The 12966-nt window shown below is 45.1% G+C and overlaps 1 protein-coding gene across 1 annotated transcript in view; it reads right to left on the bottom strand.

The window, feature by feature from the left end:
- LRP4 (low density lipoprotein receptor-related protein 4) overlaps positions 1-12966 on the bottom strand; it is a gene marked incomplete at its 5' end in the record, with an annotated part of 41280 nt that overhangs the window by 6985 nt on the left and 21329 nt on the right. Inside the window, 19 exons of the mRNA XM_009070625.1 lie at positions 219-354; positions 644-862; positions 1200-1503; positions 2850-3075; positions 3301-3463; positions 3547-3718; positions 3924-4010; positions 4596-4736; positions 5380-5511; positions 5765-5954; positions 6274-6475; positions 7274-7379; positions 8042-8123; positions 8753-8961; positions 9688-9810; positions 10351-10527; positions 10864-11081; positions 11439-11595; positions 11870-12100. Coding sequence (XP_009068873.1) covers positions 219-354; positions 644-862; positions 1200-1503; positions 2850-3075; positions 3301-3463; positions 3547-3718; positions 3924-4010; positions 4596-4736; positions 5380-5511; positions 5765-5954; positions 6274-6475; positions 7274-7379; positions 8042-8123; positions 8753-8961; positions 9688-9810; positions 10351-10527; positions 10864-11081; positions 11439-11595; positions 11870-12100 — 3275 coding nt within the window. The remainder of the gene's footprint in view (positions 1-218; positions 355-643; positions 863-1199; positions 1504-2849; positions 3076-3300; positions 3464-3546; positions 3719-3923; positions 4011-4595; positions 4737-5379; positions 5512-5764; positions 5955-6273; positions 6476-7273; positions 7380-8041; positions 8124-8752; positions 8962-9687; positions 9811-10350; positions 10528-10863; positions 11082-11438; positions 11596-11869; positions 12101-12966) is intronic.

Here is a 12966-nt window from a genome sequence, read left to right as displayed (position 1 = left end):
AGAGGTGAGCTTTCATCTATACAATCTCTCTTTACTTTGTAGTCATTCCCTGGCCAAGATCATAGAATTCTAAGATGGATCAGACAAAAAAACCCCAAACCCCAACAACACAAAACACCCCAAACCCACAGTGCTACTCCAAGAAATGAAGGTTAAGAGGGCTAAAAAATTCATCACATCCATTAACCCTATGCAACTGTAAGAAAACCTTTCACTGACCTCCTGGTGTCATAATCCAAAGTCAATCCATTGGGCCATCCTAGGTCAGTGTTAATCAGGATTTTACGTTCAGAGCCATCCAAGTTTGCCCGTTCAATCTTAGCAATGTGACCCCAATCTGTCCAGAAGAGGTACCTGAAGAGATAAAAGGCAAGTGTAAGAAGAAAAGACATTCGCAAACTTTTAGCTATGAATGAAACTACCAGGTTCATCAGGTTCAAAAAAGTTAATGTGGTCTGTAGCCTGCTTCTCACAGCTATCTGCCCAACGTTCAAATTCACCATCTGCCTGATTATATGGCCCTCAAGCCCCTTGCTGGTACCCACAGGTTCACATGGCACATCTCTTCTTCCTCCTACAGCCTCCTCTTCAAATCTGCCTCTGTGCAGCCCTTCTCTCTGCCCCACCAATACCCCATACATACCCCTTTTTGGGAAAGACAGCAATGGCTCGGGGCTCATCCAAGCTGTTATTGATCAGCACTTTCCTGGAGCTTCCATCCAGTCTAGCTACTTCAATGGTATTGCGTCCTGTGTCTGTCCAGTAGAGGTTCCTGGCAACCCAGTCCACTGCCAGGCCATCCGTAGTCTTCAAACCCTGACCAATAACAGTTTCCATGTTGCTGCCATTCAGATTGGCCCGCCTGGATGGAAATCAATTACAAATGTCAGTGAGGAACAGGTAGCTCCTGGAAAGCCTTCACAACTCTGTATGAGATCTCCATCAACCACAGGGCCACTGCACACTGCTACCTCCCTAGTACCTTTTTCCCCAAAGTGTCCAGCAGGTTAAACACACCTTCAGCATTCAGTTCAGTGATACACATGATACTGGGTACCAAAGACAAGGTGTAAGTAGTGGTGTAGTGCCAGCATCTCAGTCTCCCCAATTTACTGGCGTAATCCACAGCTCACTGTGGCACAATCAACACAAGTTGCTGGGTGACCTGGGCATCGGCCAAACAGATGACTGGCACCTACCTGATAACATCAAGAAAAACATCTGTGTAGTAGATCTTGCCATCCACACTATCATAGTCCAGAGAAATTACATTGTTCAGCTCAGGGACAGGTATGTGCACATCTGTGTGGTCACTGGTGTCCAACGAGATACGACGGATGGAAGCACGGCTAGAGAAAAGTAGGTAGGTCTCTGGAGAAGAGTCACATGTCTGCTCATCTCTCTTCAGCTGGATGCCAGTGGGGCAGGCACAGGAGAAGCCAGTGGGGTGAGGCAAGCAAAGGTGGGAACAGCCACCATTACGAATCCCACATTTATTGAAGCCTTTAGAAATAAGGAAAGCATAGTTTAAGGATCCCACAGACTGAAGCTTTATTTTAAAGGCTACATACATGCACAACTTGTTAGCAGCTGAGTTCATCCTTACCACCCCAGCCTTGCTGGGAATCTACAGCTCTTCATACAGAAACACTCTCCCTCCTCTCCAAGATTCATGGTGGGTATGGGCATGGTTGGCAAGGAGAACAGGAAGACCCAGAAGAAGAGGGATCATTAGAATAAAATCTTGACCTGCATCCCTTGCTAATCATAGTCTTCCCAAGGAAAACAGAACAGCCAAATGCTTATAGATGCATGCAACTTCAGTTTAGCTGTATTACTGCTGCAAATGGTAATGCTGACAGAAAGACCCAACCCCGTGGGGAATCACCAGAGGCCAGGCTGACAAAGAAGCTTCTGTTTCAGTTTAGCTGCACACAGTGGCAAGGAAACAAAGGCATTAGAGAAGCCTGCTGAAAGTGCCAGACATATTAAGGTCATATCCTTTTTTTAATTGCAAAAAACCCAGCATACATTTACCAGGAGACTGGTAGAGGGAGTGGGAAGAAGACAACGTGGACATGACAGCGAGACTTTTGGACAGCTTTAAGTTACACTGCAAAGTTAGACTGTCAAGAGTGATGTTCTGCTGTTAGTAACCACAGGAGAAGCAGCATAAAGTTTTCTGTAGAAGTATGTGTTGGGGTAATTCCACCGAAACAAAGTCATAGCACAAAGCAACAATTTCCACTGAAGAGCAAGGAGGCAAGATGGGGTCATATAGGATCCCCAAAGAGTAACATAAAGAGTTTACTCTGGCACAGAATAGTTGGAGAGCATGATATATCAAAAGCAACTAAAACAGAAGAGACTTTGCAAAGCAAAGTGGTAGACAGAAAGATGAAACCTGCAAAGATTGGGAAAAATACTAGAACTTGAAATAAGGTTTCAGCAACCATCTTAAGAGGAATTAGTGTCTTCTGGAGTTATAAAAGGCAAACTGTCCAATGTCAGTAGACTCTGGTGAAGCCTAATAGGGCATGACTCATAGAGTCCTCTTAAGAAAGTGGCTCTGCCATGTGTGAGAACGAGGTTATCAGTGCAATCCAGTGAAGGAAATGGGATGAATGGGGTCAAAAGTCATGCAGCAATAAACAGACACTAGACTTATTGAGCTGGGTAAATAGGGAAAAGTGAAAAAATAGTCAAAGAGGGAAGAAGAAAAGCTGACTTGCGAGAACTTAGTCTATCACTCATGCTTTACACCAAAGGACTCTCTCCAGTGACAGCTGTGAAGGACTCCCCTAGTCACCATCAACACCTGCCGACTTGGCAGCAGCCTAGCAACTTACCCAGGGGCCGTGCCCTATCAACAGCTTGAATGTCCATGAGGCCAGGCAGGTTTGCCCTCACCAAGATGACATTGGCACCAGTGTCCTTGTCAGCCCTGTGAATGCTGCGAGTTTGCCAGTCAGTCCAGTAGATGTAAGAGTCCAGCAAAGTGAGGCCATAGGGATGTTGCACTGGGGACAGCAGGGTACGGCGGTTTGCACCATTGAGATCTGCAGCCTCGATCCGCTAAAGGAAGTAGCAAAACATCAGCCCTATAATCAAAACACTTCTTGCTAGCACTTACTGTATCATGTGGGAAACAGCCTCAGCAGATGATGTTATTCAGGTTTACCCTCCCCCCATATCCCATAGTGTCAGAAAAGCTTACACTCCCCTTGCTCAAGAGCTTCAAAACAGCCTTCAGGCTACCAAAGACCCAATGACAAACAGTGCTGAAGAACAGAATCAGACCTCAGTGTGTGCATCAGCCCAGAGCAATTGCGACCCAGCCTTATCCACTGCCAGTCCATTAGGCCAGCCCAAGTTGTTGCTGATCAATACCACACGTCCAGAGCCATCCATCCCAGAGCATTCCAGCTTGGCATTCTCACCCCAGTCCGTCCAGTACATATACCTGGGGAAAAGTCAGCAAGTATTAGGAAAAAAGAGGTCAGAAATCCTGTCTTAATGCCTAGATCATCTCTTGACAACACTGACCCCATCTCATGGTATAACGCTATTGCCCGAGGGCTATCCAGGTTCTGCCAGACCAAGACTTTCCTCATGGAGCCATCAAGGTTGCCCACTTCAATCCGGTTTGTTCCTGTATCTGTCCAATATATCTTCCTGCCAATAGCATCCACAGCCAAACCATCTGTAGTCAACAGACCTGAAAAAATAGACAGATATATTGGTCACTGTTTATTCTCCCAGATTAGCCAGGAACTTCTGGTTTTCCCCTTGTCCATCTCATCAGGCTTTGCTTCAGGCTTTGCTTGCCTTTCCACCAAAAATTTATTCTACCAGGGTATCAGAGAATCTCTCTTTTCATACTGCATGGGGGCGAGAGACTCTCAAACCAAAATCTCCCTCACCTGTAGTGATGATATCCTCAAATTGTGATCCATCAAGGGCAGCCCGACTGATTTTCCGCAGTGTGCTGTCTGACCAGTAAACCTTGCCTGGGTGGAAAAAGAAAGAGAAACTTGGAAAAAGTCCACAACAAAACTAAATCAAAACAAACCCCAAATTACCTTGTTCCAATTCTCCCCAAAATATGTAGGAGTACTGACACCCTGACCTCTGCACAAGAACAAAGAACACATAACACTTTATCAGCGAGTAGCAGAATCTCACATCTGATTTCTCAAAATGTCCCAGGGGACAGCAATCAGGTCATCTACCTTCCTGTACAGCAGCGTGTTTACATCCAGCACAGCTTCAGGTGTTTACTATACATGAACAGCTAGAATCTCAGCTCTACTGCTGTAAAAGGCCTCAGTAGGAGGAAAGCATTCTTAAATCCAAAATGCACAGGAACCTCACTCAATATAAGAGGCAGGTTTCTTCCATGTAGTCGGAGTTCTCTGTTTTCCGATAAAGATACTCTTTTCCTCATTGGAAAGCAATTATCAGCAGTACATACTAGAAAAAAACCCAAATCCACAACCTACAATAAGATCTGTGTCTGGGTCTTTACTCAGACATTTAGGTATGAAGTCACTTGTGGCCCTTTAAACACAGTGAGATCACTAAGAAGTTCAGACCTTCATGAGGATCCACTCCAATAGCAATGGTGTTCTTCATGGTTACATTGACTGAGACAACAACATCTGCAAAGTAAGGGATATCCAGGGAGACCATCCGGATGTCAGTCCTTCTGGCAAAGATCAGAAAGCTGGTCATTCCTGCAGAGGTGAAAATGGACAGACATCAGTGAGGAACAAGTTCAGTCAACTGTAGGCATCATTTATCGAACATTCTGGTGGCAATATCCACTTCAGTGGAAAAGGGAAAGTCTCAGGCAGACCTCAGCTTACGGACAGGTAGTGTACAAAAGCTTTACTGAGCCTTACTTGATGTTTCTTTACATCCAAGTATAAAAGGAGTGCACTAATATGTGTGGGAAAAGAGAATTAGAAGCCTATTTTTATCTGCTAAGCAGAAAAAGCAGATGTACTATGGCCTAAAGCTAGGTGCCTTCCAAAGTCCTCAAGAATAGAGTCCATGGGAGTAGTATGTACAGACCTATTAAAGAATATGGCACCTTGTAGTTAAAGAATTCACCTCAAGATTAAGACAAAAGTATGGGGGGAAATGTGGTATCTGGTTTAGTTGCACAATATAATTTCAAGAAAAATTTATTCTGCATCAATCCAGTTACCAGTAAGTTTCTCCATAGTAATTCCTGCTCAAATCAAAGGTACAGGCACCAAATGGGTTATTCAAGGTGTAAAGCAGATAAGCACATAACTCAGTTCCCTAACAAGGCAGAGGCAAAACATAGCTGTGATACAAAACTGCAATGAGGATCCTACAGAGAAGACTCACCAGGGGAGCAGGTCTTGCCATCTGATTGCAGATTGATCCCTGTAGGGCAGGTACAGCTGTAACCTTTTGGAAAAGGTGCCAAAAGGCACAGGTGACTGCAGCCTCCATTGTTAACTTCGCATGCTGTATGTACTATAAGAAAGAGGATGAGAAATTCATGAGCCAATAGCAGTGTCACAAAAAAGGGTTGCAACAGCTATAGAAATGCATTCTAGAATGCCCTTAAGTACCAAATCAAGAGTTAATTCTCATGCTCTCATATTCTACACAGACACTTAAGACAACAAGGGCTTACAGACAGGTCAGCTCCTTGAAGAAGAGATATGCTGCATAGCAGAGCCTGAGCAAGCTGTCAGCTCAGCGTGGCTTGGGGTGAGCTTTGTACCTGGTGGCCTATGCCGGTGGAAAACATGAATATCCATAAGATTCTCCAGATTGTCCTGCAGCGTTTCCCGAGACTGCCCAGTCCTTCTGTCTGCACTCTGGATGCTTTTGGCCTGCCAGTCTGTCCAGTAGATTCTCTCGCCATAAAGAGTAAGTCCAAAGGGGTGAGGCAGATTGCTCCCAATCAGCACCTGGTCAGATGACCCCCAGCCCCCCCAAAAAATATTACTAAGAAGTCACTAAGGGGAAGAGTGTCCCCTCTCAAAGTTGTAACATACAGTGAAAGCAAAAGGGGAGTGATGAGGCAATGTTAGCCCTCAAAAGGAGCTTCCCTCACACACAGTTTGCAGTTGAAAGGGAGCTCTTCTCTCCCAGTGAAAGCAGCTCAGTGTGCCTTGATTTAGAAATTTCGCTTTCAACTGGAAATAGAGGCAGGGGCCATCAGCGCCCTGTGTGCTAGGATTTACATCTCAGGCTCCCAGACTTCCTCCTCAAAGATGGCTTCCTTACCTTTCTGTTGCTTCCATCCAGACTGGCATACTCAATGGTCTTCATTCCTGCATCTGCCCAGTACAAGCACTGTGACTCATAGTCAATGGCCAAGCCATTAGGCCATGTCAGGTTGAAGGAAATGATCACCAAGCGGTTTGAGGCATCCATACCAGCACGCTCAATTTTTGGGTTGGCTCCCCAGTCAGTCCAGTACATGAACCTGAAAAGAAGCTCAGATAGAAGTGAATTCCCACACTTCTCTGCCACTACAGCCAGGCAGTGTTACAGAAAAACAAGAGAGCCTAGTGCCTTCAGGCCCTAGCAGTAAGAAGCATTAGCCAATATTGTCCTCATGACCAGCCTTGGGTTCTTGTAAAGTACCTAAGATCATACTCAAATTTATATTCTTTCTACTGCCCATGGGCTGGCCTAATTACAACATGTAGCAAAAAGTTCAAGGAAATATGTCAAGGTCTAAAAATCAACCAATTATTTACCAGTCTCCACCATTAGCCCTTTACACTCTTGCTGCATTTGTCTTCCAGTAAGCCACTCAGGAATAGCATACTTTTACTCAAGACCTTCAGTGTTTCTAAAGCAATGGCTGGCAAGCTTTTTTCTATCTGCCCTATCCTCCCCTATACAAGGTGTGAGTACACTCTTCTGACTGAAATTCTAATTGATAAGCAGAGAGCTTGAATAGAAATTCAACATGTACATGAAACAGAAAAATATGACTTAATTCTCAACATTTTTCATACCACATCTTCAGTTATTATATCCCTAGGATAAACAAATGAAAACACTAGCCATTTCCTACAAGCTCTACAGCACAACAGGCAATTATCCTTGCTTATCTTGTGCCATTAGCATCTGAAATCAGGTTTCTAGTTTCAGTCTTTGGCATGTTGTAGAACAATGGCCCCAGAGAGAAAGGCAATTAGACAAAACTTAAGAACCTGAACATCTTCAGACATGCAAGAATTGTTATGTCATCCCAGAAGAAAGAATATCTTACCCTCCAACAGGGTCCACCACAATATCTCTAGGCCTGTCTAGATTCTCCCAGATTAGAACAGTTCTCATGGTCCCATCTGTGTTGGAGACCTCTATCCGATCTGTTCCTACAAAAGCCAAGAGAGAGAATGACAGAGATATCAAAGACTTCTGGAATTGCAAGAGCTAAGGCAAAAGAAAACCCATACAATGATGAATTCCTATCCTGCATCCATCTCATTCATAGCCGGAAATAGGTAAGAAATGGGGTTCAAAGTGTCACTTTGCATTAGATCTCTCAAGCCACCTCTGTGGCTGTCACTGATGCAGAGTCCTGTGTGACGATAAACCACCTCTGTCCTAAGCCCCCAAGGTATCTATATAGGCATGAGCAAACAGCTAAAAAAGAATAATCTTCCTTACATCTCTCTGAAGTATGACTCTCCAGCAGGGAACATCCTCCAAATACTACCTCATGCACCCCAAGATACAGTGTTGGAAGTTACATAAAGACACACAATCACAAGCTCCGTAGAAAGACAACAGTGATGTTCGGTTTCTACCATAAATCATTCTACAGAATTAGTACTGAGGACACTGCAAGGAGAATTAAACTAAGGGTTGCACTTCAATTCACACTTTGTTAGAAGCACACAAGATGAATTTCCATTTTTTGCTACACAGAAACAGACAAATATGGAATGAGGCAGATAGAACTACCCAGCTGATTTTCAGTTTTCATGATGAATAAAGAAGACAGAAGCCTAGGTAAAGCAGAGGATCCCAATACCTGCATCAGTCCAGTACAGCTTGCTGGTGACCCAGTCAATTGCTAGTCCAGCTGGACTTTCCAGGCTAGTGTCCACCACAACCTAAATAAAAACAAAAAGAAAAAAATCCTTAGTGAAATTAGACCTTAGGGAGAAAGCACTTGCCCAATGCACTACTCATTCACCAACAATGTTAACTTTCAACAGGCAGAAGCCCAAGCAGAGAATGCCACACTAGAGAGAGCATTAAAGACTCAGAAGTTCGAATAAGGCTTACATTTGGAGAAACATCTATTTCCTGTGTCTGTTCAAACTGTAAATCCAAACTTTGAACTCTGTTCCCCTCATTTATAGGAATATTAGCCTAAGGATGTGCAAAAAGAATTCCCAAGGAGCATGGCACTTGTTCCAAATGTAGAACGTAACAGAGGATTTAATACTTCTTCCTTTCAGATTTTTAGGGCTACAACAAAGGAACTGACTGCAGCTTACAAATCAACATGCTTCATGTCCCCATTCAAGGTGTTCCATGAAAGCAGGTATGTACACCAAACTTCTGCATGAAGTCTCCAGTGATCTCAGGGCTCTTCTGGGCCAGAAGAAACCAAACTAATGAACAACAAATCCATCATGAACTGCAGCGCCTTAAAAGGCCAGTGTATCCCAGTGGCTTCAAATCTGATGCTCAAGGAGTCTCCTGGCTAGATGACCACACATAGTTAACACTGTACCTCCTGGTTTGATCCATCCCATTTTGCTCGGCTGATTGAGTCAGTGCTAACATCTGTCCAGTAGACATAGTCATCCTTTGAGTCCCAGTCTAGAGCCACAGCACTGCGAACATCAGCAAGGGGGATGACATCATCTGACAGGTCATCTGTGTCAAAGCTGATCCGACGGATGTCCATCCTTCGGGCAAAAAGCAGGAACTTGTCAAGACCTGATCAAAGGTCGAAAGGTCTCCTTTTAATTTCTCTAACAACACAGTGATAGACAGACAATTCCCTACTATATCCGCAACCTTAATCACCTACATAATCTCTCACTGGTAGTTCTTTAGTCTTGGTTTTTACTGGAAGCAAAATATCACCGGGAGAGGATGGGTGGGGTGGATGGGCAAGGGGGAACAGAGTAGTTGTGAGCTGTCTCCTTGGGGGAAACCTATGCTGAGGGAACAAAGTCAACCATATTCTTCAAAGAATGGCACACACCTCGTTCCAAATCAAATAGCTATTTGAAAACAGCTCTCAAGAAACTAAGAGATTGTTGGTCTAAATTATTTCACATGGTTGCAAACTAAGAGAAACTGTGGCAATCAAGAGGACTGCATTTTTTGCCCACCACTGACACAACTCTTACTGGAGTTTTAGGGAGACAATCAGCTGTGTCAGGTAACATGGCACCAATAGCAGCCCTGAAATAAGGACCCAGCTATGGTGTTTCCCTGTATCCCTACCCATAAAACCTAGAGAGGACAACAAGAATGCACAACCAGGCAATGCATCAAAAGGTGAAGCATCCACTGGCAGGACCCTTAATACTTCTAACTCAGTCTATCCAGCTGCATCTCCTTGGAAGGAAGTGCTGCTGATGCTTACTCCCACTGCCAACCCTCTGCCGCCCACTGAACATCTGAGCATGCAGGCTGTGGTCCCACCTCACTTACTCTGGGAGCAGGCATGGCTGCTGGTCTTGCGAAAGCCTGTGGGGCAGGCGCAGGTGTAACCCTTGCTGCTGGGCAGGCAGAGGTGAGTACAGCCCCCGTTGTTGTCCCCACAACGGTTTCTCCCTGCTCAAGTAGCCAAAGACAAAAACAACCACACATAAAGCAAAGAGTAAAGAAGAGAGCAAAAATACCAGTGGAGGTGTCAAAACCTACAAGGATACGATAACTTGTCTACCCAGAAGCTAATTGAAAATAAAAAAATGTATAACTAAAGCACTAACTCAATTTATAGGGCTCAGTTTTAAAATCGACATTTAACTCAATCCACTTCTAGAGCAGATTATGGCAATTGAAGAGGAATAAGGGAGCCATCAGTCACGAGTTTGCCCATTTATGATCTTTTTTTCTCCCGAATATGTTACTGCAAAGCCTCCACCCGGAGGTGTCAGCAGGGGGAGCTGCGGTAACACCCAACTTCGAGTTACCAAGGCTGAGCAACCTCAACAGTACTGCCTGTGGAGCGAGTTCTGCAGCAGCCCTGGGCACAGGTGGGGATGTGTCACCGTTCTGGGTGCAGACTGGCCATCTCCCAGCTTTACAGGCTGGTAGGTGGCTGCAGGTCTTCTAATGACTCAAATGGATCTCTGCCCTCTCTGCAGTTACCTGCTGGCTGACGCTGAGGATGCAGTGTATGAATGTCCATAGGGAAGTGGAGTTTGTTGCGGATGATCTCTTGGTTCTTGCCTGTGAATTTGTTGGCACTGTTGATGCTCTTGGTGTGCCAGTCTGTCCAGTACAGACTGTCCTCAAAGACAGTGATAGCAAATGGGTGTGGGAGCCCTGTAACAGACATCCAGTACAGGGATATAATGAGGTCCAACAACTCAGGCTAGCACGAAGACAAGAGAAAGCTCTTTCCAGTGCCCCTTAGGCCTCACCACAGTCAACCTGCTCAAATACACTTTGCACTAATTTAACAGACAATTCCTCTCTGCTGTGCACTGACGGCTGCGCAGCAAACCCCATCTCTCAGTGGTGGCAGAATTCATTCCACAGTGAAAAGACAGGAGACAAGCACAGAAGCAGGAGCCAGTGTCTCTGAAACTAAGAGTAGCACTGTGCTATTCTGTTGTCTTTACTGCAGAGAGCACTCCACGTACACAGCCCGGTACTCACCTTGGCTAATAACAGCCTTCCTATTCCGTCCATCAAGGTCAGCCCTCTCAATGACATGATGTTTGGCATCCACCCAGTACATTCGATGTCCTGCATAGTCAATGGTCAGTCCATTGGGCCAGAAGAGGTGTGTATCCGCAATGATGCGCCGATTAGAGCCATCCATGTTGGAATACTCAATGCGGGGAGTGTTGCCCCAGTCAGTCCAGTAGATAGTACTGAAGGAGGCAAGGAGAGACAGGCTAGAAAACTCACGGCCTACATACTGCACTCACTCCCTGTCAGGGCAGAACAGTATCAGTCCTGTGAACTCAACCATAAGGTTGGGTCACAGCCATGGCAGAAGTGACAGCCAACAAAGTAACATCCAGCACTTTCAGGCTGGTGAAAGCTGAAGTGCCTAGAACAGGATTAAGGCTCTGAATGCTCCCAGCCTTCACAACTTCCCCAGGATGGCAGTACCAAATGAAGGCTTGAGCCCAGAGGCAGCCTTTGTGACCAAGATGGGGTTTTCAGTGTTCACCTGAGGAAGTGCATGCATGGAGGGCTCACTGGGGTCCTATATTTTCACTCACCCCTCCATAGGATGCAGGGCAATTGCTCGGGGCTTCTCCAGGTTCTGCCACAAAAGCACTTTCCTGTGAGTGCCATCCAAGTTTGCTACTTCAATTCGAGATGTCCCAGAGTCTGTCCAGTATAATTTATCATGGATCCAGTCAATAGCAAGTCCACCTATCTCCAGGGGAAGAATTAAACTCAGAATGAAACCAGAAGGATCTGCACAGAAAAATAGTTCCCTTTCCCTTTCTGCCTGAGAAAAGGCCCAATTCAGTCCTTCTATTTCTTCCCCTGCCAGCCAAGATTAACTCCAGGGGGACAATCGCCTCACATCCATTCCCCTTGCTGAGGGAGATGCACTTCATTTTGAATGCTCAGTACCCACATTTCTCCACTCACCCACCCCTTGGTCAGTCCCCAGGCTGTTGCCTTTTATGTGGTGACGCACCTGGGCTCTCCAGGCCTGTGGAAACCACCTCTTCCACATTGCTACCATTCAGATTGGCCCTCATGATGCGATCAAGCGTGACATCAGACCAAAACACCAGCTCCTTGCTGTGATGGAAGTCAAGGGCAATGGCATTTTCCAGGTTGTTCAGAAGCAGTGTATACTCTGAGCGATGAGGCAACACTTGTCGGATATCAATTCGATTGGCAAAGAGCAGCACAGGTTCTGGCCCTAAGAACATAAAAAAAGACAGCATTACAGTATTTGACAGGGTCCTGCATATCATTCCCTCTGCACCAAGTCCCAGAACATAGTTTTGCAGTATTGGCAGCAAGAAATTGACCCCCAAGTGCAAAACACTTCAGAGAGCTGTTTTCACATCCTCAATACGAAGTCTTAACGTAAAGGTGAGCAGTTTTAAACCTTTTGGCAAACATTAACTCCACAAGAAGTGATCATTCTAGGTCCCATCTAAGCCCACCTCAACTCAACCTCTGAAACCATACCACTAGACATCTACTTAGCAGCTAGACTACAGGTTCTTTTTCCTATAGCCATCCCCTAGATGTATGAACACACATGCTCTACTACATCTTCTACCTTAGCAGGTACTTCCACTGCAGAGAAAAAAAATCCAAAGGAGTATCAACATTATTTATGGATTTCATTAGGAGAATTTCTAACAAAATCTGAAGTCTTTAAATGGAATTTCTAATTCCTCAGCTCCTACATTAGAGGAGCTGAGGAATAAAGTTAAACAAGTGTATAGATGTCCTTCAAAAAACCAGCAGATGTCCATACAGCAGCCACTCATAGCATTCAGGACTGGTGACCAGCACCAAGGGTCAAACCACAAGGAGGTGTAATACAGCCTCACTGACTAGAAAGGTTAAGACACTTCCTGAACAGAAAGTTGGTTTTGTCCCAGGGTCTGGGTCACCAGGAATGACAAGGAACTAGGAAAAGAAGGTAAGGGTTGTCCTGCTGGCAGGGAAACGAAACAGTGAAGTATCTCTCCATGATCAAAATCACACAAAGTTTTCACAGGCATTCACCAACAACCAGGGCATATCTAATACAAATACAGATACCTCCTT

This window comes from Acanthisitta chloris, unplaced genomic scaffold (genome assembly GCF_000695815.1).
Source record: "Acanthisitta chloris isolate BGI_N310 unplaced genomic scaffold, ASM69581v1 scaffold3910, whole genome shotgun sequence".
NCBI classification, from domain to species: Eukaryota; Metazoa; Chordata; class Aves; order Passeriformes; family Acanthisittidae; genus Acanthisitta; species Acanthisitta chloris.
The sequence above is the reverse complement of the archived record's forward strand: the minus strand, read 5'-3'. Positions and strand labels throughout refer to the sequence as shown.